At 35.2% G+C, this 13,054-nt stretch overlaps 3 protein-coding genes across 4 annotated transcripts in view; 2 read left to right on the plus strand and 1 right to left on the minus strand.

Moving 5' to 3' along the window:
- Positions 1-6,692, minus strand: part of LOC113226669 — an 8,714-nt gene extending 2,022 nt beyond the window's left edge. The window contains exons 1-2 of the mRNA XM_026459389.1: positions 6,013-6,692; positions 4,666-5,673 (exon numbers count right to left, since the gene is read on the minus strand). Coding sequence (XP_026315174.1) covers positions 4,666-5,673; positions 6,013-6,073 — 1,069 coding nt within the window. The 5' untranslated portion in view covers positions 6,074-6,692. The remainder of the gene's footprint in view (positions 1-4,665; positions 5,674-6,012) is intronic.
- A 16-nt stretch (positions 6,693-6,708) lies between these two features.
- Positions 6,709-9,797, plus strand: LOC113226670 (zinc finger BED domain-containing protein 4-like). Its single transcript, XM_026459391.1, has 3 exons — positions 6,709-6,748; positions 7,695-9,337; positions 9,693-9,797. Exons 1-3 carry the CDS (start codon positions 6,709-6,711, stop codon positions 9,795-9,797), a joined length of 1,788 nt encoding a protein of 595 aa, XP_026315176.1.
- Positions 9,798-11,687: 1,890 nt separating this feature from the next.
- LOC113226535 (RNA helicase Mov10l1-like) overlaps positions 11,688-13,054 on the plus strand; it is a 50,498-nt gene continuing 49,131 nt past the window's right edge. The window contains exons 1-2 of one of the 2 annotated variants that reach the window (XM_026459187.1): positions 11,688-11,773; positions 12,103-12,212. In XM_026459187.1, coding sequence (XP_026314972.1) covers positions 12,112-12,212 — 101 coding nt within the window. In that variant the 5' untranslated portion in view covers positions 11,688-11,773; positions 12,103-12,111. The remainder of the gene's footprint in view (positions 11,774-12,102; positions 12,213-13,054) is intronic. The other variant, XM_026459188.1, reaches the window with a different exon arrangement.

Raw genomic sequence — 13,054 nt, forward strand, 5'->3', positions numbered from 1 at the left:
CTTATGCGGCTTTTTCATATACTAACCTAACCTAAACCTACAGGAGGGGTCGTACCGTCTAGGTAATGCAAACAAATTCTGCTCTGGCACTCGCCGGCCACAGCCGCGACACGCTCGCTCGGTTCATGCGGCTTTTTCATATACTAACCTAACCTAAACCTACAGGAGGGGATCGTACCGTCTAGGTAATGCAAACAAACTCGGCTCTGGGGGTCTACTCTCGATCTCCGTCCGACATCTGTCCGAAACAATTACTGCCAAATAAGCAATACTTGACCAAATGAAAAGACGCGTGATGCGAATGAAGCTTCATACTTGATACTTGTCTTTTAATTTTGTCGAATATTACTTATTTGACAGTAATTGTATCGGACAGAGATCGAAAGTAGACCCCCTGGCACTCGCCGGCCGCTGCCGCGACACGCTCGCTATGGTCTCTCGGCTCATACGGCATTATCATATACTAACCTAAACCTACTGGAGGTGGTCGTACCGTCTAGGTAATGCAAACACACAAAAAACAGGCTCTAGTACTCTCCTCGATTAGTTATAAGTTATGTATTGATTACTCAAGACCATTGTTTTTAAATTACATTTCAGATGACAGCAAAAAATAGCACAATGGTATGACGAAAATTAAGTATGTACTTACTTAAGTATTATTACACATAATACTTAAGTAAGTGGACTTGCTGTGCACCAGCACAGCAGTACAGTCCAGAATTTTGAAGCTGTATGGTAAAATTATATGGCGGTACAATTTTATCTAAGAATAGTAATTTTGTCGAAACGAATTTTCAGCAATCTAAATTATATGGAAAACAAACGGTATTACAAACATGATTAGACCAAACAAACTTCTGCCCAAAGAATACGTATGTAGGTATTTACATACATTTGCCGGATGTCACTCATTAACTAAATAAATGGATTCATTCAACATCAATGAGGTTAAAATTTTTAAAGCTCTTGGGCATGTCATCTCTTATGTTGTCTGCATAATTATATTACCTATATACATAGCATTTTGAACAATAAAATATCTTTTTAGTCGGCAGCATTTCAAGAGAAAGATTGCCAAGATTAGTAAGTTTTTTTTAATAAATTATAAGTGCACATTTGACCTCCATCTCACTTGATGGAAAGTGACGATGAGATCGACGATCGACACACCTAAATAATGCCTATTCACTCTCGGTTTGAAAAGGCTCAAGTTATAACGTTCAGGGAACAAGTCTGCAGGCAGGGAATTCCACTCCATAGCCGTTCGCCTTATAAATGTGGAAGTATAACGCGTCGTGAGAAACTTTGGAATATCCACAACATAGGGGTGGAACCCAAGCCTACGCCTAGTCCACCGGTGATGGAAAGGGGTAAGGCGGAATTAAATCGTGTAATTCCATCGCACACTCTCCGTGATATAAACTTTAAATGTCCAAAGACACTGCAAGTGCTTCGCCTTGCTTTACTATATCCTCGCTCCATATGTGACAGGCATACACAAGATCCCTAATAGATCGCCCTCATCGGAATCCGTACTGGCGATCACTGAGGAGGTCGTTGTCTAGAAGGTATGAGAGGAGACAGTTGTTGATTACGCGTTCCTTAGTCTTGCAAAGTATGGAAGCGAGTGAGATAAGTCTATAATTGACAGGGTCAGCTCTGTTTCCCTTTTTCGGCACTGGTTGCACGTTTGCAAGCTTCCACGACCTGGGAACTACACCAGTCTCAAGTGAGAGGCGGTACAGGCGTGTGAGAACAGGAGACAACTCAGGCGCACAATTACGCACGCTATAAAGGTATGATCTCAGATTACAAATGTTTTGTAATCTGAGAGTATGATTAACATGTGATCAGCACTAGCACTAGGTATATCTATTATATCACATTCTAAGAACATTGTCACATACTTTTATTATTTTTAGTGAGTGTTTTGTCCTTAGGTTTTATCATATGATGATCGATGTTTCTGATAAGTTTCTAACGATTAGACAACACATTCGTTTCGGATTTGTATTAAAAAACTATTGGTATTTCCCCCTTATAAGAAAAATCCCCGAACAACGCCTTATATTATCGTTAAAAAAACTTATTTATATTAATATTAGTAACAAAAACTATCGAAATTTAATAACTATGTAGATTCTGAATCAAATTCTGACCGAATTGTGAACGATACCGGGAACTATTGACAGAGAACAAATAAGTAATGAGAACGGACACTCTCCGCCCTCCCTAGCTTTAGATACCGCACCACGCCCCGCACATTGACGGTCACATTGACTGAACGAGTACAAGGCTTTGATGTTCGAATATAGTTTTCATTTATTCATTACGAAATTTGTACGTTTATATACAACATCATTTTACGTTACTATTTATAATGGTCGTGAATTTTGCTGTGTACGTCTGTTTATAATCATCTAAACGGAATAAAGAGAGGAGTTTCTTTCGTTTTTTGAAAGATGATACTGTCATGATTCGTGTAAAAATGTGTGTATTACTAACTTTTATATTTTAATAATATATTAAATAGTATTAAAATACAATAACTCTTGTGTTTTATACCGAATTGTAATAAAAAGTTCGTTCTTGATAATGACCTTCAATATCAGATTTTATAAAAAAAATGTCATGTTAATTTGCAATTGTAATTTTCGTATGTTATCGGTTAGTTTAAAATTATTTAAAAGATTGTAGCTGAATTCAAAAAACAGGAAATATGTTGTCGCGCGCATGGCGATAGTGGAGCCATCTTTATCGGAATCTAAGAATATTAACCTGACATTATTTTAGACTAGAGGTGTTTTAAAAAAATATAATTTGTTTAAAAAAACGTATTACGGTTAATAACAATTTGTATTTTATTAATCAATAACTCTTGGATTTTGTACCGAATTATAAAAAAAAGTTCTTTAGTTGATAATGTCCTTCAATAATGGATTCCGTAAATATATTCGATTGCGTACTATTTAATTGTTAAGTTTTGTTAAAGAACATTTTACTGTCATGTTAATTCGCAATTGTAATTGTGGTGTTTGATTGATCTTGAAATGATTGGTTTAAATTTACGTAAAAGATTGTAGCTAAAGCCGAGAAACGGGAAAGATGTTTCGCGCGGATGGCGATTGAGGAGCCATCTATAACGTAGAAAAAAAAAGATATTAACTAGCGCGGGGCAGGCTGTTCCGTTTATCGACTAATGGAGTCAAGACATAGTGTTCTGTGGAAAAGAAAAAATAATGTTTGTGCTCTAGAGATAGAAGTAAAATTGAATAAATAAATAGCATTTGAATAACTAATTTTGGATATTTAATTTCTTACAATACGAAGTAAGTAAAAAAACTTATGTCTGAGTCTCATTCAGTTATTGTTTTCTTTAGTGCAGAGTAATATATAATACATATTTATTATATTGATATAATAAGACGCCATAACTTCGTGAGCTAGACAAGGGTTCTTGTATTAGTAGTTTGTGACAAGGGTTCTACAATTTTCAATTTGTATTGCCGATAAATATTACGTAGTGAATATACCTAATTATTAACTTGGTAATGATAAAGTTGGCTTTTTTGCAAGCAATGTTGGCAAGAACCCTTGTCGAGCTCACGAAGTTATGGCGTATCCAAATACGCAATTTCAAATACTTTGGTTACCTTAGTTAAAGCTACCTGTCCACAATGTAACATTTTAAGTGCTTTTAATATATTTTTTAATAAATTTGCAATGTTATTCTAGTTAGTGAATTAATAAAAAATATAATATTATATCGATATAAATACGTAATGAACATGTGTAATTATTAGGATTCTATAATGGAATTCGCGTTAGAATTTTCGCTATGTTGTCGCTCTGGCCACGTAACGTAATAGTATGAGCTAGAGGTGGGTGATAAATAACGTCACGATGAAAAAATCATGATGATCCGCCGTCAAACAGCATCACCGTGACTCGTTCCGAAGGAACGACGTTCCAAAGTCACATAGGTGTTCCTCCGTTCCAATAGCTATCCCCGTCACTCACATCACGACATACGTATTTGATACGATGCGCGATCTCCGTTCCGTGGTGACTGAACGCGCCACTCGTTGTAGTTCTCTTTAAATCGGGCCATTTCGGCGATGGGAGTGAATGAAATAGGATGACTTTCTCCATTATTCTCATAAGGACAGATTCTCAATAGGACGGATTCTCAAGAAGACGGATTCTCATGAAGACAGATTCTCAAAAGAACAGCAGTACACGTAAGGAGAAAAAGAGAAAAAAATAGAGATAAAATTATTTTAATAACTTGTCAATTGTCGTCGTCAAAACGTCTTAGTATCGCAAGGCGTTGCAAACACTCAAAGATCGATATTTCACTCCGTACACATTCAGATACAATCTGTTCAATTTTTCTGTCAACTAAAATGTCACTTTTTCTCCTTCTTTTTCCCGCACAATAAAAGGACCCTCTGACAATTTTTATGTCCGACAGTTTTGCTTCCTTCTTCAAAAGCATGATGAAATAAAGCATCGATGGCCTTTTAGGAATTCTAGAATTAATTCTTTTATGCCACCCTTCGATTGCGTTTGTCGTTCGAAATTTCTCGCCAAAACAACTGAAAACTTCTCTCGTAATAAGATTGATCCATTGCTTCGAGAAATAATTTTGGAATTGTGTACTTTCTTCAGTATTAGGAGCTAATTCACATAATGTCAGATACGCCTCCGGTATAAGCGACGCTAGCAACAGTGCTAATAAGGAAAAGAGCTGAGTACATTTACGACCCTCGTTGGATGAACTAAAATTAATCGATTTCGACTTTTTCCAAACTGCGTTTGTAAAATGATAGTAGCAACCCTTTACTACAATGTCAGGATATATTGCCTTTATCGCTTGGATAATAGCCAGTTCGTAGTCACATTTGAAAGTGCTGATATTCATAAAAAATTGATATTTTAAAATTTTGAAAAGTCTCTCGTATGTAGTTTGGCTTTTGTTGGGCAACAAAGCGAACAACAATGGCACAAAGCACACAGTTCCTGATTCATGCGTAATGTCAGCATGTACAGAAAACAGCTGATAGAAAGGAATCGGGCAACATCTAAACGTTCCATCAACGTACACAATATCAACTGTTTTCAATGTTGCTTTTGCCAGTCGAGTACCAAAAATTATAATCTTCTCTTCAACACCATCGTCATACAAAAAGAAATCACTTACTAAACTGTCTGGCAACTGCACATCTTGGGGTCGCAAAAATTTACTTTTTTTTACATTTAAAAATTTATAGCGTGCCCGATACAGCGTATCCTTTTTTGAACTGAATGTAGGTAATTCCTCTGGGGAAAGCATTTCGCCCTGACCAAATGTATGATCAGAATCCTGTTTATGAAGTTTGTAATAGTGTTTCTCAAAAATTTCAGGTATAGGCGCCATATTAAGACAAACCTCTTGTTTGGCTAATGACATTGTGAAATCAATTTTGTTACGTTCATAATCTGGTAAACATACATGTTTAGCTTCTTTCACAATTTCTTTATTATCAGCTGTTAATGTTATGGAAGTGCTACAAATGTTTTTATTGACGCATCGCCAATTAGTTGTACCACACATATTTGTTTTAACAAAATTATATTTATGGCCAGCGTGCAGAAGCACCATTCCTTGATTCGATAACCGGCCTTTACCTATAACAATAAGTAAAAAACTTCATTCGGTGCTTCTTTTCCGTGGTTCAGTCGTGATATACCGGTTGACAGGACCACAGCTAAACTTTTGGTTGTCTATAGATTTGACTGTACCCATGGTCACTAAGAATTATCGTCTGTCCGGTTAACTGTACTACCACATGAAAGTTTAGGTATGGTATGGTCCGGTCAACCGATCTATCACAACTGAACTACTCCCCAGTTCTATCCATCAATACATGTTGTACAGCTCCAAACGGAACAGAGACGATAGGAAAACTGTCCTGACACAGTAAATGAATATTCATAAAAATTAACAGCTCATAAACTGAGTCGTACCTTTATTTCCTTCAATTATCACGATGTTAATTTTTCCAGAACTAGGGCCCGCTTTATCCATTTTTGAAAAAAAAATCAATGATTTTACATAGAGATAGGAAAATTAGCTTACATTCAAGATATTTCATGACAATGTCAAATCAATGACATGTTTAATAATTAGTTTTATCAAATCACCAGTAACAAAACAAATTATACAGCAAGGAGATTACACTTTCCACTGCAATTTACTCATATACCTACTCTGCTGTTTCAATCCACTATTCCCCGGGAGTCAACAACAAGCATCGTGTATGGATACCCACGGTCCATACATAGGCCTGTGCCCTGCAGTGGGACGTATACAGGCTGTGTGATGATGATGAAACAAACCGACACACCATAATGCGTTATATGTTATGTATTGTGAAAAAAAGGATCAATTAATAATTTCAAATAAATTTAAAAAATGATCACGTGCATCATAAATGCACAAATTAACCATTTATGATGTATCGGTTTGTTTACACCCTGGGAACAGTGGATTGACATTTTGACCAAATATTGTGATATCATCATCAGTATCACTTCAGCCGAAAGACGTCCACTGCTAGAAATAGGCATCCCTCAATGATAGGCATCCTCAATTATCGCCACGACGACAAAAAAAAGTACTATTTAAAGGCCCATACAAAAAGTAACCAACGCGCAAGGAACATGCAGACCAGGGATGTTACGAATATTCGCATCCGCATCCGTAAATGCGGATTATTCGCATTAATTCAGACATCTGCATCCGCATTTACATCCGCATCAATCAATGCGGAGTTTTTACGAATGCACACGAACAAGTTATAACATGTAAAGAAAGTGGGCGGAGCCAGAGTGGCACGTGCCTTGCGTTTGTTTTGACAATTGCTAACTTCATTCGGTAACTGACGAATAGGAAGGCGCAAATTGCTACAAGATTCGACAGGTTTTGTTTGTTGTGTTTTTTTCTAGAGTCCGACCGAAACTTCCGTGCGACAGTTCGAAACTTCCGTCCGAAAGTTCGGTCGGACTTTATTTTTTTCTCATTGTCAATAAATTAAAGTGAGTGTTTACTGTGTAGAACTTAAAGAATATTTTGATATAAATATTAAAGTAAAATGGCGCCACCATTAAAAAGCAATATCTGGACTTATTTCACAATAGACAAAAATGATCCGGAAAAGTCGGAGTGTAAAATATGTAATAAAAGTTACTCGCGGAAGGGACGCACTACTACTTCATTGAAAAATCATCTGAAATCAATACACCCGGAAGAGTTTTGTTTATTTCAAAGTGCGAATAAAGAAAAGGAATTGAAGAAAAAAAATGATGAAGCAGGTATGTACCGAAAATCACGGAATATAAGATGTTTTACAAACTTAGTGACGGTTAGATAAACTCATTTAATTTCTTTAATAATTTGCTGTTTTCAATTTAAATCATGATAATTATACTTGGTGCTATTTTATATTACTTACTTTATTATATTATACTGTGACTAAAATATATTGTTGTTATTTATTATACTATACACATGATTTTTATGTTACTTTTTATATTCAATTTAAAATAAAAAATAGTTCTAGGTATTAGTGAAAATATTCACTTTTTAGGCTTTTTTAGCACTAACCAGAATCCAAAGTTAGTTTCAATTTTGTATGTATTTTTTACAGGTACAATTGTGACTCCGTTGCCGTTGCAACAAGCTAAGAAACAGCTTTCGTTAGAAGATGTACTACAAAAAGAAAAGAAGTGGGATACTAACAATCCTAATTCAAAAAAGCTTGACAAACTCATTGCCGAAATGATAGCGCTTCAAAATTTACCATTTAACTTTGTGGAGGGACTTGGATTTCGTCGTCTCATTCATGAGTTAGCACCGAAATATAATTTTAGAGGACGTAATTTTTTTACTGATTTCATATGCCATGAGCTATATATAAAACTCGCTGGAAAAGTTAAAGAACTAATTGAAGAATATCATTACATGTCCTTCACTTCTGATATTTGGACAGATCCCAGCTCAGGTGTTTCTTTACTTAGCCTAACTTGTCATGGAGTATCAGAAAACTTTGAACGATCGTCAATTGTGTTAAAATGCGAAACTTTTGATGACCGTCATACTGGTGATATCATTGCAGAAAAATTTAACACAATGCTTGCTGAATGGAATATTTCAAATGAAAAAGTGCATTGCATAATACGAGATGAAGGCTCTAACATGAAAAGAGGAATGCGATTAGCATTGCTAAATGATTTAGATTGTACTGTTCACAAGTTGCAAATTGTTATTCGGCATGGTTTACGATCGCAGGAAAGCATAGAAGACGTCAAACAAAAATGTAAGAAAATTAGTACTCATTTCAACCATTCAGTCATTGCTCAAAAGCAACTTGAAAAAATTCAGGACAGACTTAATCAACCGCATCTTAAAATATTCCAGGATTGTGTGACGCGCTGGAACAGCACGTTCTACATGTTTGAGCGTATTCTGAAGATAAAAGATGCATTAAGTCTTTATGCCAATGACAATAACATTGAATCCATTTTGCCTGAAGAGTGGAAAATAATAGAATGCTGTATTGAAGTACTGAAACCGTTTGAGGAAGCTACTCGTGAAATGAGTAGCTCTCAGGCATTCATATCATCTGTGATTCCTATGATACAAATGCTTTTGAAAAAACTTGACGACTATTTAACAAAACCACGAGAAAGTGATGCTATTCAGTTGGCAGTCTCTAACCTGAAATCACAATTTTCAGCGAAATTTTCTTCTTTGGAAGATAACAACTTTTATGCCATTTCCACATATTTAGATCCTCGTTACAAGCATAAATTTTTCAAACCAGTCACCGAAGAAAAAATAAAAGATGAAATAATAAAGATGATTAATGACCCTGCCGTTACTGATTCTCCTATGTCGCCAGCGAAAAAAACAAAAAGAATGAGAATGGAAGATTCTCTCGATCCTGAACCAGGAACGTCCAGCACGGGTCAGAAGACTTGCTTAAGAAGCGATCTTGCCATGATGTTAGATTCATCGAGCGAAGACGAAGGTGAAGGAGATCCGGACAACAGTAGCCCCGATATTCTTCTCCGCAAAGAATTAGTTATTTATCGTAACAAAAAAAGACTGGATTTAGAGGGAAATCCACTTAATTGGTGGAAAGTCAACGGTTGTGAATTTAAAATTCTCTCCAAATTAGCATGCAGATATTTATCACCTCCACCAGCCAGTGTTCCCAGCGAGCAACTATTTAGTGGAGCTGGATTAATATATAATCCACTAAGAAACAGGCTGGAAGCTGAAAAGGCTGCAATATTGCTATTTATTAAATATAATTCACCAATCTTTAACTTTAATTATTAAACAAAAAAATATGATTATGAAACTTCAAGCCTTGAAGTTTCATAATCATATTTTTTTGTTTAATAATTAAAGTTAAAGATTGGTGAATTATATTGTATAGTTGTTGTTGTTTGTTGCTTGAAGTTCAAGCTAAAGTTTTGTTTTGTCACAAGTTATTTTGTTCTAAAAATATGATTTAATAAATTAAAAGTTATAATTAAATTGATTTTCAATTAATTATGCCAAAAAATAAATATATAATTATCCTTTTAAAATCCCACAATCCGCATCTGCATCCGCATCAAATCCGCATCCGCATCAGATCCGCATCCGCGGATGTGAACTTCTAATAATCCGCATCCGCATCTGCATCCGCGGATGTCAAAATTTTTGCATCCGTAACATCCCTAATGCAGACATACGTTAAACTTATGTTACCGAGGCGTATTTCAAATACTTTTGCGTGCACCTGTACAATTTCCGGTTTTTTGAGAATCTGTCTTCATGAGAATCCGTCTTCTTGAGAATCCGTCCTATTGAGAATCTGTCCTTATGAGAATAAAGGGACTTTCTTTGCTCACTCAGAAGGGTCGTAGATGCTTAATACTACTAGAAAAGGCGGATGAAAAAAATCTGCAGTTATTATAAACCTATTTATGAACAAAGTAAAATATTTTTGTATATTTGTTTTATTATAGGAAGAGTTGGTATTTTATATTTATGTATAATCTACTTTGTGTATTCTACTAGAAATATAATTGCATATACTTTATTGCTATTTTTAACAATCCAAAGATTCGCATTAAATAAGTAACAAACAAAATTACATTAAATAGAAAATCAACTTTTTGAATGGAATCGAAACTTATTACAAAGGGATTAAAAACTTAAACAAATCATTCTATAAAAAACGGCTATAAGTTTGAAGCCGCTGGCTAACACCGTACAATATATCGTGATGTAAGTTATAGGCGCTAGGCGTGACAAGGTTACGGAAGTAACAGTCGTGACAAAATCACGATGATTTTGCACTGTGATTTTTTTGGAACCGGAACGACTGTCACGGCGATAGAAATTAAACTCTATTCCCCATATCTAGTATGAGCAAGTGATGGGTAGGTAACCCTGCCACTTCACGCACACATTCACGCGTGTGCAGATAGCGCCTTGCTGTATGTAGTAGTAGTAGGTGAATAATTTTCGACCGTTGTATGGAGTGTCCGGGGTGTGCTATTGATGAGGTCATACAGATTAATTACGATTAGCGCTTATCTGGCATAGAATAGAATAGACATACATGGCAGTAACGGATGTTATGCGATTTTTCAATAACTGTTATTATAAACTGGTGTCAGATAACCTGTTATTCCGCTGTTTTGTAGTTTTGCGTACATGACAATGATATCGAGTGAACCTACTATTTTAGCCTTTATGCAATTGGAATAATGTCGATTTAAGTATTTGGTATCGACAGTACTGTTGGGTTTTCCGTAAAATTTGAAATAGGTGAATTTTTTCCGGAAAATATTTCGAAAATTTGGAAAAATGTGGATATTTAGAAAAATATAATTTCAAAGGCTCATATTATATTTAGCGTGAAATATAAAATAAACTTGTATAGCAAAAACCTACATAGAGAAAAACGAAATTTAAAATGATTTCACTAACGAAGAAAAACGTTTTTAACGTCCTCCATCGTTTTCGTTCGATAACTTCCACTTGTGTTGAGGTGGCAACATCAAATGTGGAAAATTAAAGAAAAATATTGGAAAAACATCTGGGGAAAATATAATTTTTCTGAAAAATATAATTTTTACCAAATGGAAATTTTTGTATAACCCAACACCAATCGACACGCAGTTAATATCAATGGGGTATATTCATCTATGATATCAATCAATTTAATTACAACTGGTGCCGAAAACAACCATTTTGTGTAGGCTTATTGGTTAATGGTTGTAGTCAACAGCAACAATAGCTTAACAGAGATTTGATTTCATTGCGTTAACGCCATCCATAGTCTGTGGTTAACGCCATTATCCGCGATTGACGTTGATTGAACCACAAATAACAGGTTACACAATCAGTGTTGCCGTGGTGTTACCAAGGCCCTTGAATAGAAAATAATAATTAATCGCGTAACAGTAATTCATTATTTCATTATTGACTAACAGCCGTTTTTGTCACATCTACTACATTAAGCCGTTTTTGTCACATCTACTACATCTACTACATTAACGCATTTAAGTTACTCTTTGTTTAAGTTTCATTCAATTTCAAGTGTCATTGGTATCGTGTGGCGCGCAGGCGTATTCTCCAAAGTATTCTAATGTCATTTCTGTTACCGTCGGGCTTTGTATTTTCTTTGTTTAATTCGCCGCTTGTGATATTGAGTATTTTAAAGTAAGTTTATTTTTACTAAAATCTTATATCGGTAGCTAAAATTAAGTTATAATCAAATATCGCACCGGCAAATTGAGCCTCGCTGATTACCTATGAAATGATAATTGAAAAAATTTTTTCAACAATAGTTTTGTTGCTTATGTACGTAGGTATTAAATGAGTGAGAATCGATTTACAAATGTACGTACCTAAGCTTGTTATTTTAGTTTACATGCTATTCGTTAAACTTAGATTATATGATTTTTTTGTTTCTGTTTAAAAATGGAATTTATTTTTTACAACGGTATTTATACACGATTTTTTACTTTATTCTATTTCATTTGTTGTAGACATACAAAATGCGATGTGAGCTATGTGCCGACCCAAATGTGGGCCCAGGACACGAAATCTCAGAAAAGCATATTAGGAACAAAGTGCTTTATGATTATTCCTTCAACAGGTAAGTAGACAATATAAGTAAAAAGACGCCAAGATGGGTATTGTGAATATTAAGTAGTAATACCTTTTACTAACGGTGATGAAAGACATCATGATGAAACATGCATTGAAGAAGGTGCACAGCATTTGAAAAACCTGTTAAGTCTCCTAACACTTCATTATGCCAACATGGTAGATTGTGCCCTTGATGAAGAGACCCGATGCTTGTAGTGGAACAGAATAATGAGTTGATGAAGTTGTTGTTGTAAGATATCATCCCTTCTGCTTCCAGTTAAAAATTAATTATAAATATATGTGGAAAAAAAATATTTCTAGAAAAATGAAGTTAAGAATGTAATGTATTCAACGTTATATTCCTACATTAAAATATAGACACCATAAGGATTGGGGTCTTACATAACAAGTTACTCATTTTAACAATTTTTAATTATGACTTTCTGTATACCATTCTAACAGTTGTATAACTGTAGCCCACTATAATTTCTTAAATTTATTATTGAGGAGCTTCAGAAGAAAAACTAACTAGTCTGACAATTTTTGATACTAATTTCATTTAGTCTCATTGAATGGATTTGTTGTATTGTGTTTAGATCTATGTATTTGAAACATATTGTTAAGGTGGATTTAGCACTTGCTCTTCATGTTGGATAAATGATCTTAGTCAAAATGTGAGTTAGCAGTTTTTGTTCTGACACTCCTCAATTATGTGGGCTGCCACCGTTAGATGGTAGGGCGTGTATGACATTGCTTCTAAAAACGGGCGGGTGTATGTGTGTGTGTGTGTGTGTGTGCGTGTGTGCGTGCGTGCGTGCGTGCGTGCGTGCGTGCGTGCGTGCGTGCGTG

This window comes from Hyposmocoma kahamanoa, unplaced genomic scaffold (genome assembly GCF_003589595.1).
Source record: "Hyposmocoma kahamanoa isolate Upper Pololo Valley unplaced genomic scaffold, ASM358959v1 192, whole genome shotgun sequence".
Taxonomy (NCBI): Eukaryota; Metazoa; Arthropoda; class Insecta; order Lepidoptera; family Cosmopterigidae; genus Hyposmocoma; species Hyposmocoma kahamanoa.

Excerpts from the sequence above, each read along its gene's own strand:
- LOC113226670 (XM_026459391.1), top strand. The coding sequence starts at position 6,709 with ATGCAGACCAGGGATGTTACGAATATTCGCATCCGCATCC. Across the intron at positions 6,749-7,694 it reads GAATATTCGCATCCGCATCC|GTACAATTGTGACTCCGTTG; the intron begins GTAAATGCGGAT and ends TATTTTTTACAG. Across the intron at positions 9,338-9,692 it reads GGCTGGAAGCTGAAAAGGCT|ATCCGCATCCGCGGATGTGA; the intron begins GCAATATTGCTA and ends CATCCGCATCAG.